General features: G+C 39.2%; 1 protein-coding gene across 2 annotated transcripts in view; it reads left to right on the top strand.

Moving 5' to 3' along the window:
* The first annotated feature begins 6 nt into the window (after positions 1–6).
* The window catches only part of SOS2 (son of sevenless homolog 2 (Drosophila)), a 113,200-nt gene continuing 97,780 nt past the window's right edge, over positions 7–15,426 (top strand). For both annotated transcript variants that reach the window (XM_011956908.1, XM_011956909.1), the window contains exon 1: positions 7–99. In XM_011956908.1, the coding sequence (XP_011812298.1) occupies positions 13–99 (87 nt within the window). In that variant the 5' untranslated portion in view covers positions 7–12. The remainder of the gene's footprint in view (positions 100–15,426) is intronic.

Here is a 15,426-nt window from a genome sequence, read left to right on the forward strand (position 1 = left end):
GTCGCCGGGGCCATGCAGCAGGCGCCGCAGCCTTACGAGTTCTTCAGTGAGGAGAACAGTCCGAAATGGCGGGGATTGTTGGTCTCGGCCCTGCGGAAGGTCAGTGCTGGGGCCGGGGCGGCCGGCGGGTTGGGGGCCGGGCCCGTGGTCCCCCGGGCTTCTAACGGGGAGCAGCTCGTTCCTCTCCCACAGGGCTCGAGTCCCGGGGCCGAGCAGTTTCTCGTTGGCTGGCAATGGGGGGCTCACAATTGCCTGTTGCATTCTGAAGGACGTTTCTCAAGTTTTTTTGCCTGGTCCCGGAAGGAAGGTTTTGTTATGATCATAAAACTGGATTTCATGTTGCAGTCATTTCGTCAGGCTACTTCCGCCGTTGACCAATTTGTTGTCCTCAGGCTGGAATCGGGCAGGAGAAAGTCCCGCTGGTATTTAGACAGTTTCTAAAACAAAAGCACATTTTCAGGCCGGGTAATTACTTTTAATTAAGTTCTTTGGGAGTGTTTCCCCTAGGCGGTTTGCTTGTCAAGGGTATCCACTTATGAGGCAATGGTTTTTTGTAATATGGATGTTTCACATGTGTGAAATGTCAGTGAGTCATAATATTCTTATTCATTTTACAGTTCTAAAGGTAAATTTAAAGCGCCTTCCCACTTCCTGCAGACGGTGTCTTACCTGTTTACAAGAGATTACCCTTAGAAAATTTGGTGTCTTCACGACCAAATTGCGATTTAGGACTTGAAATCATTTTAAGGAACAAAAAAGAGGCAACTCCTGCAAATCAGTCTTTTACGTTTGGGTGCATTGCTAGGGTGCATCTTTCCTGTAGATGGTGGCGGTCTTCTTCTGAATTTAGGTCCTAACTATACGATCATTTTTATAGTAAATCCTTTTGTAGGATCAAGACATTTAAAGACCGTGAATAGGTGCGGGATCAGCTATCATGCCTACTGAGCAGGGGCTTTCTTTGCCATTAATGCAGACTTAGTCCTTTCTGCCTTTTGTGCAAAATAACCAAGAATACATTCTAAAATAATAAAGAAAAAATAAAGATTAATTTAAAAGACTATACTTGGAAAATATATCCTCATACATTAAATTTCTATAAATGAAAGGAAGTAGTGTATTTTAAAGTTAAGGACATTTTCCTCATGCGTTGAGAGTTGCAGATTTTCCATTATTTTCATAATTCTTACAAGGAAGTATTGCTTTCCTCAGGGCAAACACCAAGTCGTATCTTTTTAAAGAACCTGGCAGAGATGACTAGTGGCAGCTAGACAGTTATTCCATTGGTATACTAAGTGCTCGAGTATTAAATTGACCTTACTTCCATGTGCAGCCCAATTCCGTATGGAAAGGGGAAGAAATGAAAAGTGTGCTGAGTGGTGATAATGAACTCTGGCCTGAATTAAAAGCAAAGGGGGAAATGTCTAGATAGTAATTAGCCCTTTGACCACAGGGAAGAAGTGTGAGTGTAGTTATCAGGTAGGCCTATATTGTTGGCAGTGTGATCCAGATGTGTACCCGTTTATAACTTTCTGATAGCAAATAGTATTTGAGTGTGTGTTGCATAACTTGTTCAATAGGTAACTTTGATTCTAATAATCTTTTATGTCCCGAAACAGATTTATGTTTTCTTTTTCTTTAAATAGAGACAGGTTATGCTATGTTGCCCAGCTGGTCTTGAACTTCCGGCCTCAAGCAGTCCTCCCACCTCTGCCTTCCAAACTGCTGGGATTGCAGGCCTGAGCCACCTCGCACCAGTCCATTGCTTTGATGCTATTGCTTTACATTTATACATTGTGCTTGCTTTCCTGGAACTCAGGTGCCTTGTAGATACTATGTTATATTCCACAGTTCTAGTATGTTCTTTATAAAGTAAATACATCTAAGAATGTATTTACTTTGGTCTTTTGAGGTGAATTCAGAAAACATTTTCTGTTAACTTACTGTTATGATAGAATTGAAGTACATTTGTATGGAAATTTTAAAAAATATGTTTGGAAAAATTTTGTTAAAAGTAATTAAGATTATGTCCAGTTTTTTGGTATTTAGGACGTTGCAACTTGTAGGTCTATAGTGCCTGCTAAGAGCTGTAGCTCTTAGGGAGCTAAAGGTTCACTCTTTTCTTTGCAGGAAGTTTTAAATTCTGTTATGTATCAGCTACCTTGTCTTTGTAAAACGAGAATTTCTACCATTTTGGGGGAGTCTCTGTCTTCACATTCAGAGCATCTAGAACTTGGCATCCTTCCTCTAGCTGACCAGATAATTACAAAGACAACTAGGATTTGATTGGAATATCTTTCTCCTTCAATTGGTATTGCCATTGTACATGTGGTGTATTCTAGCTTCATTAATTCACCTAACCATTATTGAACACATTTTAGGTACTTGACATGATGCTGGATCCTAAGAATATAAAGATAAAATAAAGGCCCCTCCAAAGGTGTATACCATCTAAACCAAAAATTCTAAAATTTAAGGTTTTGGTTTATGTAAATGAGATAGCGGTTCTGAGCTCAGAGTTCAGAAAGGGATATTTGTGTGTCTGTGAAAGGAGCAATGTACTTGACTCCGTCAGTTTAGTCCACTTGGACATCTTGGTGGAACCTCTAAAACTGTTAGAATGTAATTTTCAGAAAGGTAAAGTCATGACTTCCATGCAAATGTAAATGAGCATGTATCAATGATTTTGATTCAGCCCATTACTTAATGAGGGAACTAGTAAGATGTTAAAGTCACTTAATATGAAAATTTGAGGAGGTAGGTATTTATAGGCAATTTAATAAGGGAATATTAAGACTGTTGGGTTACATACAGAATTAGTTAATATCCTACAAGAAACATAAAAGTAGGCTTTGGGTTATCTTTTCCTCTGGCTAAACATTACTTACATCTCAGTGGGCGTGGTGGCTCACACCTGTAATCCCAGCACTCTGGGAGGCCGAGGCTGGTGGATCACCTGAGGTTAGGAGTTCGTGACTAGCCTGGCCAACATGGTGAAACCCCGTATCTACCAAAAAAAATACCAAAAATTAGCTGGGCGTGGTGGTGTGTGCCTGTAATCCCAGCTACTCAGGAGACTGAAGCGGGAGAATCACTTGAACCTGCTAGGTGGAGGTTGCAGTGAGCCAAGTTCGCACCACTGCACTCCAGCCTGGGTGACGGAGCGAGACTCCATCTCAAAAAAAAAAAAAAAATTACTGGCATCTCTATCTGCCAAAAATCTGTAATTTAATCTTACAGATGTGTAAAATAGCTCAATCAATAGAAATTAATAAAAGATTCAAGCATAGCACTGTACTGAAACACACCCAGTGTTCTCTTTTGCTTATTTTCGAGTTTTGGCTAATTTTTATGAAAACTGGATATCTATATCTATAGCCATGTATATATCCATATATATATACACATATATGTATTTGAGAAAGTCACCATTGTCAATATTGAAAATGCAAGGGATTTTTAAAAAACCAACCTCAAGTATTTATTGCATTACAGGGAAACACAGAGATGGCCTGGGTGCAGTGGCTCATGCCTGTGATCCTAGCACTTTGGGAGGCCAAGGCGGCAGATCACCTGAGGTCAGGAGTTCGAGACCAGCCCTGTCAACATGGCAAAAGCCCATCTCTACTAAAAATACAAAAATTAGCCAAGTGTAGTGGTGCATGCCTGTGATCCCAGCTATTCGGGAGGCTGAGGCAGGAGAATCACTTAAACCTGGGAGGCAAAGGTTACAGTGGGCCGAGATCACACCACTGCACTCTAGCCTGGGCGACAGAGCGAGACTCTGTCTCAATAAAAGAAAGAAAGAAAGAAAAAGAAACACAGAGATAAACAAATAGATTTATGGAAAAATAATTTGGAAATAGAAACGTGGTGTTCTTTAGCTTTTTGCTTGTTCTTTAACTTTTAAAACAGAACCTCACCTAGAGCATTTAAAAACATAGAGGGCTACAAAGCAGAGTGAAATGGCACTACTAATGGATAATGCATGGATTGTTAACATTACTGCTAAATTATGTATCTTCCATAAAAGAGCCAAGAACATAATTGCCTTCACCACTGCTCCCCAAGATCATTGAAGCTATCGCGTTACCTGGGGAAAAAAGTGCATGGTATATATTTGTAAATGCATTTTATTACCTGTGTCTTTGAAATGCCCTGGTACTATATGCATGTGTTATTTGATTGTATGTTGAGATAAATCAGCATTCCTCATATGGGAAATATACCTCAAAATCATTTTATCAGATTTTACAATCCCTGATATTTCTTTTGTAGATGTCTTTTCAATAAGGTGTTTTTCACCTGGCTAGCCATAGGAAAAAATATGGCTGTTTTCTTGCCAGCTGTAGTTATAAATGTCAGAGAAAGGTAGAAAGAATTGGTTGAATTACTTTGTTCCTGAGTCCAATTAGATTCGGGTTAAATATCGACCTCCCCACCCTGTGACAATTTGCTTTTAGATATCTAAAAGGCAAGAGGTGTGAGAGAATGTCTGGGTTAATTCATAGCAGTCTAGGGCAAGGAAAAGGAATGGTAAGGGCTTTGATTTAAAAATGGTTTTGTGAAATTCTACTGAGATCCTAGTGTTTCTGTGTTTGTACAAATGTCTCTTGGAAGTTTGTTTTAGAAGATAGCACTGGATCTTTCCTGAGGCCCACAAGAAAAGTACAGGGTGATCTGAGAAAATATAACTGGTGTCATTGATATATGAGAATCAAAGAAGACTTTAAGAAAGCAAGATTTGTGCTTCTTTCTGGATGATATATTCAAATATATTGATATTACTGTGCCCAGACTGGTCTTGAACTCCTGGGCTCAAGCGATCCTCCCACCTTGGCCTCCAAAAATGCTGGGATTACAGGTGTGAGCTACCTTGTCTGGCTGCAGACACTGTTCTGCAGTGTCTGATACGGAAGATTTAGCAGAGCCCCTGCTGTCATAAAGCTTGTGTTCTAAATGGCTGTGGCAGAGAGACAGACACTAAGAAAGTGAACAATTATCTGAAAGATCAGTAGAATTAACAAAAAAAGGGGCGAGGGGAAAGGATTTGAGGCTGAGGGGAAAGTAAGCACATGATTTGTTTGTTTTGAATAGGTCTCAGATTCTGAATTTAATGACTTATTTTAAAAAACAGGAAGAATAAGTAGATGAAGCTAGCATGGTAGACTGTAGGTACATGGAGTTAAGGTCTCCACCTGAGAATAGGAAGTCCTGTTGGGTTCTCATTTACATAGCAAAGTAATTAGATTAACTCTATCAGAATTGCGTTTTGAAAAGATTACTTCAAGTCAAAGCCAAAAACTAATAAGAGATCCTGTGATTTTTGTGACATGAGGCCTGTTCTGGAATTCCTAAAGCCGCTGAATATAACAGTAGAACTCGAGGGAGTCATTTGGAATTATTCCAAACTAATAATGACCCAAACTGACCCGAAGAGTTCAGCCAGAACTAGATGAGCAGTAGGAATGTACTTTAACTTGCTGTACTTGGCTCCCTGTCAGCCATGATTAAGTAGCCTTCTATTTTCGGTTTAATTTTGGTATGGTATATTTGGAGCAATAATATTCCATTAAAGTGTTTTATGCTGAGTATTCAAAGCATTACCTGTGTTACCACTTGACATAAATCAAGTATATGTCTTTTATATTAACCATGGACTCTCTTTCAAGGGAACAGTAGTTCGATTATATCCTGCATATTTGAATCAAAAGGAATTTTAATGTAACTAATGGATTTAGCATTATCTCATGTTAACAGTTAACAACCAAAAATTATTTTCTCCCATGGGCCAGGTGCGGTAGCTCATGCCTGTAATCCAGTACTTTGGGAGGCTGAGATGGGAGGATTGCTTGAGGCCAGGAGTTCAAGACCAACCTGGCCAGTATAGTGAGACCCCATGCCCATAAAAAAATTATTTTCTTCTTTTACATAAAAATATATGCTGGTACAAAGTTTTTTTCAAATGGATAAAGTATTACACACTTCACATTTTAACATGTAGAAGTGAAGCAACAAGATGAAAATGATATCAAGATCTAGATATAAGGACTAGTATTAGCTCTTCTAAGTAAAGTTTTCTGTAGTCCAATTTTCTTCTTCATTAAGTCATTTTGTAAACTCAAACACCATTTCTCTCTCTCTCTCTCTTTTTTTTTTTTTTTGACAAGGTTTTGCTCTGCTACCCAGGCTGGAATGTGGTGGCATGATCATAGTTCTCTGTAGCCTCCAACTCCTAGGCTCAAACGATCCTCCCACTACAGCCTCCTGAGTAGCTCGGACTACAAGCATGTACCACTATACCCAGCTAATTTTCTTATTTTTTTGTGGAGATAAGGTCTTGCTATGTCCCTCGGCTGGTCTCTAATTCTTAGACTCAAGTGATCCTCCAGCCTTGGCCTCCCAAAGTTCTGGGATTACAGGAGTGAGCCACCTGCCTGCCAAACACTACTTCTTACATGTAAAGTATATTATAGTTCTTTCTTAATTGACCTATTAGCAGCATTTGACAGTTGATCTCTTTCTCTTTTTGAAATCCTTTCTTCATTTGGCTTCCAGAAGAACATCAAGCTTTCAGGGTTTTTTTTCTCTGAATATTCCTTCCTTCTAGTTCCCCTTTCCTTGATTTCTCCTCATCTTCCTGACCAAATCCTTCTGACCTCCCCTAGAGCACATATATGTGTGTGTGTGTGTGTGTGTGTGTGTGTGTGTATGTATATATTTTTTTTTTCAAGACGGAGTCTTGCTCTGTCACCCAGGCTGGAGTGCAGTGGTGCGATCTTGGCTCACTGCAACCTCTGCCTCCCAGGTTTAAGCACTTCTCCTGCCTCAGCCTCCCAAGTAGCTGGGATTACAGGTGCATACCACCATGTCCAGTTAATTTTATTTTTGTGTTTTTAGTAGAAACGGGGTTTCACCATATTGGCCAGGCTGGCCTTGAACTCCTGATCTTGTGATCTACCCGCCTTGGCCTCCCAAGTGTTGGGATTACAGGCGTGAGCCACTGCATCTGGCCATTTTTCAGACTTCTATTTCTATTTACACATACTGCCTTGGAGATGCCATCCTGCCTCATTGCTTCACATATAATCTATATCTGATAATTACCAAATTTACATTTCTGGCTCAGACCTCTTTCTTAAACATGGATGCTCAACTCTTTTTTTGAGGCAGGGTTGCACTCTTGTCACCTAGGATGGAGTATAGTGGCAAGATCACAGCTCCCTATAGCCTTAACCTCCTGGGCTCAAGTGGTCCTCCCACCTCATCCCCTGCCACCCCTATATAGCTGGACTACAGGTGTGTGCCGCCACCCCCCAGCTAATTTTTTTTTTTTTTAGATGGAGTCTCACTTTTTCGCCAGGCTGTAGTGCAGTGGCACAATCTCAGCTCACTGCAACCTCCACCTGTCAGGTTCAAACGATTCTCCTGCCTCAGCCTCCCAAGTAGCTGGTACTATAGGCATGCGCCACCACGCTCAACTAATTTCTTTGTATTTTAAGTAGTGACCGGGTTTCACCAGTTGGCCAGGAAGGTCTCAATCTCTTGACCTTGTCATCTGCCCACCTTGGCCTCCCAAAGTACTGGAATTACAGGGGTGAGCCACTGCACCCAGGCCCAATTTTTAAAAAACTTTGCACAAACTGGTCTCCAACTCCTGGGCCCAAGCATTCTTGCTTCCTCAGCCTCCAAAGTGTTTGAGTTACAGGCATGAACCACCACGCCCGGCCAACTTTTTACTTGATATTTCCACATAGGCATCTCAGCCAACACTGAATCCTTTTCTTCCCCCACAAACTTGTTCCTTTTGTAGTGGTTCACATATCAATAAATGGCTACTCCATCCTTCCGGTTGCTCAAACTAAAAATCTTAAGTTATTCTTGAATATTGTCTTTTTTTATACCACACATCTAATTTGTCAGCACATCCTTTTAGCTCTACTTCAAACTATAACTATATTTAGTTACCATTTTATACTTTTTGACTTTTACCACCTGGAACCAAGTCATCATCACCAATCTCCTGGAATATTGAAATATCTTTTCAACTGGTCTCTGCTCATCTACTTTTGCCCTATTTAGTTTTTTTTTTCCCCCCAAACACAATAGAGATAAGTGAGATCATTTCACTCCTTTGTTCAAAACCCTCTCAGTGCTTCTCATAATAAAAGTTAAAGTCTTCCCAAAGGTTTACTAGGTCCTCTGCATTCTGGGGCTGCCCCACCTCCCGCGTTTACCTCTCTGACCTCTTTAATATTGTCCCTTGTTTGTTCTGCTTCTGCCCCATACTAGCTTTCTTGTTTCTGTAACATAGACATGTTTTAGTCTTAGGACTTTTGTACTTGCTGAATTTTCTACCTGAAACACTCTTCCCTCAGATAATCACCTAGCTGGCCCTTTTACCTCCTTTAGGTCTTTATAGTCAAGCATCATTTTCTTGGAGAGATTTTCTCTTACAGCCTATCTAAAACTGCTACATCCTCCTGCTTCCCAGACAGTCCCACATCAATGTTCACAGTATTTTCTCTCATAAACCTGTATCACCAATATAAATGGTATATCCAGTTCTCAAGCCAGAAACCTAGTCATCATTCTTCCCCTCTTTCTAACTTCTATTCATGACTGAATCTACTTGATTCTTTCTCCTAAATTAGGAGTTTTCTAACTTTTTTGCTGTGTATCCCAAAAGAATTTTGAAAAACTTGCACATTTTTATGCTGACATCTGGAAATTTCCATTTTACATTTAAATAGTTGCAGTAGATGTAATTTCATATGTGTTGTAAATACTCGTGTTTTAAGGAAAAATAGTTCCACCAGTCTTTTAAATGTGCCGAATGGAATTTAAATACGAAAATAATTTGATATCCACCATCATCTTTTAAAAATACACGTGAAAAGTGTGTCTTTAAAAGTTGGAAATTTTACACTGTCCTTTTTTCTCTGTGAACTTTTTTCATTATATTTCCCCTACATAATTCTAATATAATATTTTTAGATTTAAAAGTCTTTAATCCCTCTTTTTAATTTATACTTCTTTACAACAACAAAAGAGTCTACATATTGAATTTAAAAAGATTTTCCCTACGACCGTAAAGCTTTAAAACCTGTCTTTTGAACTGAATTATTATTATTATTAAAGTCTCATTCTGTCACTCACCCAGGCTGGAGTACAGTGGCATGATCATGGCTCACTGCAGCTTCAACTTTCCAGGCTCAAGTGATCCTCCCACTTCAGCCTCCTGAATAGCTAGGACTGCAGGCACATGCCACCACACTTGGCTAATTTTAAAAAAATCTTGGAGATGCTTTCTTTTTATTTTCATGGGCCTGTCCCCTCAGGAGGATGTGTTTTTCGACAGTAGGCTAGAGGATGAAGAGGCAAGATACTTAAATGAAAATATTTGTAATTGTCTCTTTGTTTAGTGTCCTAGGATTTATTTATTGCACTTCAGAGCAACATGTGTATACTATAGAGAATTTCAAGATAAGTGAGAGATCCGCCTTTCTTAGTAAAATGGGAGGGCAGCTGTGAAAGGAGAGGTGTAAAAGGAGACACTGCTTTACTCACTGTGTACAGGCATCTTGTCAGGCAGATCTTCTTTAGGAAAGAGTACATATGGCTGTTTAGAAAGTATCCTGACAGACGTGGGTGTTTGGCCCAGGGACTGATTAAACATAAGTGAATGAAACAAATTTAATAGTGATCTTTTCCCAGTTCACAGGGGGAAAAAAGTTATTTTCTTTTCAATTTTATTTTTCCTCTATAAATTAGAAAAAACAATCTTTGTTGTCTGCTGCAGTTTACTTGCTAGTGAGTAGTGAAAGATTGTAAAATAAGTGAACGAGTGATAATGGAGGTTTTAAAGGGAAAATGGCTTTTAATACTTTTTGTTTTTTTTCTTACAAACATGTTCCTGTAGTTTGATTTTAAGTTTTAAAGTCATTACTAGCATTATCCCTGCTGTGATAGAATATGTGTCTTAGTATTTCATGTTCTGCAGAGAACACTGATTTCCAAATGATCTGCCACTGGAACAACTTGGGAACCATTTATCTAGCCTGTACTATCTTCGGTTTACAGGCAAATGGCCTGCCTTTATGGGAAGGTGCTTCTAGGTCATGTGCCATTCACAGAAAACTTTGATGACAAAAATTTTTGCTTCAGCTAATCTTTTTTACATATTTGATTATATTATGGTAAGCTCTCACCTAATATTAAGTAGAAATAGCTTCTTGGCCTGTACTTATTTGCATTTTAAATAAACTTACATTGTGAAAGCCTGCTGAAAGTACCTAATTAAGAGCATGGACTCTGAGAAGTATTAGTAGACAGTGGGAGGAATAGAGAAACATAAGAGAGGGAATTCCCTCGTTTATAAAGTTGTATGAGAACCAGGTCTCCAGATACATATTCAGTGAAACGAAAACAAATTTTATGGAGTTTAAAAGTTTTTTCAGTATCCAGATAATTTCAGTGAGGCCAAGAGATCTGTTTGCTGCTGTGAATCTGTTTAACAAGTATTTACCGAGTGCTTTCTTTATGCAGGGTCTGTTCTTTTTTTTTTTTGAGACGGAGTCTCGCTCCGTCGCCTAGGCTGGAAGTGCAGTGGTGCAGTCTTGGCTCACTGCAAGCTCCACCTCCCGGGTTCACGCCATTCTCCTGCCTCAGCCTTCCTAGTAGCTGGGACTACAGGCCACCACGCCCAGCTAATTTTTTTTTGTATTTTTAGTAGAAATGAGGTTTCACCATGTTAGCCAGGATGGTCTCGGTCTCCTGACCTCATGATCTGCCCACCTCGGCCTCCCAAAGTGCTGGGATTACAGGCATGAGTCACTGCGCCCAACCCAATGCAGGGTCTGTTCTTTTAATGACAACTAGATTACCTGTATGCTAAGAATACAGGTGTAGGGAAATAGGAGGAGGAGACCAAAAACAAGAAATGGGAGCTGGTGTGGTAGTGCCCACCTGTAGTCCCAGCCACAAGGGAGGCTGAGGTGGAAGGATCACTTGAGCCCAGGAGTTTGAGGCTTAACAGTGAGTGGTGATCACACCACTGCACTCCAGCCTGGGTGACAGAGCAAGATTCTGTCTCCGCACCTCTCCCCTGGCCCCCAAAAAACAAACAAGAAATGGTTCCTGATCTTAATGAGTTTAGAGTATACAACTGTGGTTTCAATTCTTGCTTATATACTTTGATTAGAAAAATGTTGCCTTAGAATATTACATTTTAGAATTATTTTTAAAAACTTTATTGGGGATATAATTGATATAAAGTATATATTTACAGTGCATACAATTACAATGTACAATTTGATGTTTTCAACAATGTGATAAGTTATATATACACAGTAAAACCATCCCAATAAAGCTAGTAGACATATCCTTCAGCCCCGTAAGTTTCCTCTTGACTGTAAACTCCCTCCTATTTCTCCCCACTCTCAGGAGACATCCCAAGCCATCACTAATCTGTTTGCTGTCATTATCGATTGCATTTTCTAGAGTTTTATATTAATACTAATAGAATCATACAGTAAATACTCTTTTTTTTCAATCTGGCTTCTTTCAGCATGATTATTTTGAGATTCATTTATGTTGCATGTATCAATAGTTCATTCCTTTTTATTGCTCAGTAGTGTATTCCATTGTGTAGATATACTGTGGCTTGTTTATCCATTCACTTATTTATGTACATTTAGTTTTTCAGATCTTGGCTATTCAAATAAAGCTTGTCTTGGCCTCCCAAAGTTCTGGGATTACAGGCGTGAACCACCACGCCCAGCTGCTTAACTTTTTAAGAAACTATCAAACTGTGTTCTAAAGTGGTTGTACAGTTTTACATTCCCACCAGCAATATAAGAGAAGGATCTTATATTGTCCCTATAAGATCCTTCTTATAGGATCTTATATATATAGGAAAGAGAAGGAAGCAATATAAGAGAAGTGTTCCTCCTGCCAACACTTGGTAATTTAATTTTAGCCATTCTAATAGCAGTGTAATGGTACTTTGTGGTTTTAGTTTGCATTTCCCTAGTGATTAATGATGTTGAACATCTTTCATGTTTTTATTTACCTTCCATATATCTTCTTTGGTGAAGTGTTTGTTCAGATCTTTCACCCATTTTTGTTGAGTTTTTTTTTTTTTTTTGGGGGGATGGAGTCTTGCTCTGTCACCCAGGCTGGAGAGCAGTGGCACAATCTCAGCTCACTGCAACCTCCGCCTTCTGAGTTCTAGCAATTCTTTCCCCTCAGCCTCCCAAGTAGCTGGGATTACAGGCACCCACCACCATGCCCTGCTAATTTTTGTATTTTTAGTAGAGACAGGGTTTTGCCGTGTTGCCCAGGTTGGTCTCAAACTCTTGGCCTCAAGGAATCCAGCCACTTTGGCCTCCCAAAGTGCTGGAATTATAGGCATAAACCATCTCACTTGGCCCCCCTTTTTTTTTTCTTTCTTTTTATGGAGGTTTCATTATACACCGTTCTCTTAATACTATCTTTCTATTGTTTTCTTTCTTTTCTTTCTTTTTTTATTTTTAAGAGGTAGGGTCTTGCTATGTTGCCTAGGCTGGTCTTAAGCTCCTGGCCTCAAGTGATCTTCCTGCCTCAGCCTCCCAAAGTACTGGGACTGTAGGCATAAGCCACTGCACCTGGTTTATACTATCTTTTGGAGACCAAAAGTTTTAAATTTTTATCAATTTGTTTTTTTAGGGACTGTGCCATTAGTGTCATATCTAGGAAATCTTTGTCTAACCCAGGGTTACAAAAATTTTCCCTTCTAGAAATTTTTTATTTATTTATTTTAATTTTCAAAAATAGAGATAAGGTCTCAATGTGTTGCCCAGTCTGGTCTCGAACTCTTGGCCTAAAGTGATCCTTCGGCCTCAGCCTCCCAAAGTTTTGTGATTATAGGTGTAATCCACCATACCTGGCCTGTTCTAGAAATTTTATAGTTAAATTTTATTTTTATATCTATGACCCATTTGAATCACTTTTTCTTTCTTTTTTTAAAAAAAATCTCACCCTGTCTTATGGTGCTGATTGAATCATCTTATATATGGTGTGATAATTCTGCATACGGTATGTTTGTTTTTTTGCATATGGATTGTCTGTTCTGTGACCATTTATTGAAAAGGCTATTCTTTTTCCTTTGCTAAAGGTCTTCATGCTTTTATTTAAAAAATCAGTTGCCCACATATGTGTGGTTTTGTTTCTGGATTCTCTATTCTGTTCTATTGATCGTTTTGCTTATCTTTATGTCAGTGCCATACTGTTTTGGTTACCATAGCTTTATAGAAATCTTTGAAATCAAGTAGTGTTAGCCCTTCAACTTTATTCTTCTTTAGAGTTGTTTTAGTTATTCTAGGACCTTTGTATTTCCATAAGAATTTTTTTTTTTTTTTTTTTTTTTGAGACGGAGTCTCGCTCTGTCGCCCAGGCTGGAGTGCAGTGGCCGGATCTCAGCTCACTGCAAGCTCCGCCTCCCGGGTTTACGCCATTCTCCTGCCTCAGCCTCCCGAGTAGCTGGGACTACAGGCGCCCGCCACCTCGCCTGGCTAGTTTTTTTGTATTTTTTTTTTTTAGTAGAGACGGGGTTTCACCGTGTTAGCCAGGATGGTCTCGATCTCCTGACCTCGTGATCCGCCCATCTCGGCCTCCCAAAGTGCTGGGATTACAAGCTTGAGCCACCGCGCCCGGCCTTCCGTAAGAATTTTTAAATCAACATACCAATTTCTACAAAAAAGCTTGCTGGAATTTTGATTGAGATTGTGTTGCATCTACAGATCATTTGGGAGAAATTGACATCATAACAGTGTTGAGTCTTCCAACTCATCGCTTATCTCTTCATTTATTTCTTTAATTCCTATCAGCAGTGTATTGTATTTTTATTTTTTTATTTATTCATTTTTATTGTATTTTATTTTTATTTTTTGAGATTGAGTCTCAATCTGTGACCCAGGCTGGAGTGCGGTGGCACGATCTCAGCTCACTGCAACCTGCGTCTCCTGGATTCCAGCGATTCTCCCACCTCAGCCTCCAGAGTAGCTGCCCGGCTAATGTTTGTACTTTTGGTAGAGACGGGATTTCACCATGTTGGCCAGGCTGGTCTTGAACTCCTGAACTCAGGTGATCTTCCTGCCTTGGCCTCCCAAAGTGCTGGGATTACAGGTGTGAGCCACCATGCTCTGCCAGTATTTTGTAGTTTTAGTGTATATCCTTCAACTAAAATTTATTATTTTCTTTTTAAATTGAATTTTAATATTTCATAATGGGCTGGGTATGGTGGCTCACGCCTGTAATCCCAGCACTTCGGGAGGCTGAGGCAGTCAGATTACCTGAGTTTAGGAGTTCAAGACTAGCCTGGCCAACATGGCGAAACCCTATCTCTACTGAAAATACAGAAATTAGCTGGGCGTGGTGGTGTGCCCCTGTAGTCCCAGCTACTTGGGAGGCTGAGGCAGGCGAATCTCTTGAATCCGGGAGGTGGAAGTTGCAGTGAGCCAAGATCACTGCCCCACACTCCATCCAGCCTGGGCAAAAGAGCGAGACTCCATCTCAAAAAAAAAAAACCAAACAAACCAAAACCCCAAAGCATTTTATAACGAAAACATTGCCAGTATTCTTAATCGATGTTTGAGATATTTGCATCCTTGTGGAAATCTTGGCAACGGAATGAAGAATTTGGCAAAAATAAATATCAGTCAGACTATGTATCCAAAAGGATTTATTTCCACATTGTACCTGAAGCTCAAATGTTAATTAATGAACAAATGCACTAGCAAGATTTTTAATTTAAATGTGAAGATGAAAAACTGAAAAATATAAAGTAGGAAATAACATTTCTATAACTTGTTAAATGTAGTGGTTTATCAGGTTAAAAAGTTAAAGTGCTTTTGTGTGTGTCTACACATGGATTTATAGTATGAGACTCTTCTGTTTATAGTGTTATATGTAAGGAAATGCCTTCTGGCAATTTGAAAATATGGTGTAACTAAAATACAGGTCTGACTTGTTAATCTACTGTTAAAGACTGGAAATTATTTTAATTGCTCTTTTTCTGACTAGTCTTTCAAAAAAATATGATAGGCAAATTGGTTCTGTTGTGGTAATTTTATGTTTACTGTCTCTGTGGAAGTGTAAAGCATGGTTCTCTTCCATTGATTGTCCTCTTGATGTCCTATTACAGTATTTATGGGTGAGATTTTAACATTGTGTATTTATTTTTATGACTGTTTTCGTATTTGAAATTAAGAAGTTTGGCATAAGAAACTTTGATGCTTGATGTTCAAATTGCTTTGTAGCTTATTTAACAAAATCATAATCACAGAAAAAGAATCCATCCCAGTTAGACATTATCTTAATTCTCATGTTCAATCATTTTCACTGAGTGGGGACTCTGGCTTTTCTTTCTTTTTTTTTTTTTTTTTT

This window comes from Colobus angolensis, unplaced genomic scaffold (assembly GCF_000951035.1).
Source record: "Colobus angolensis palliatus isolate OR3802 unplaced genomic scaffold, Cang.pa_1.0 Scaffold428, whole genome shotgun sequence".
In the NCBI taxonomy this organism is placed as follows: Eukaryota; Metazoa; Chordata; class Mammalia; order Primates; family Cercopithecidae; genus Colobus; species Colobus angolensis.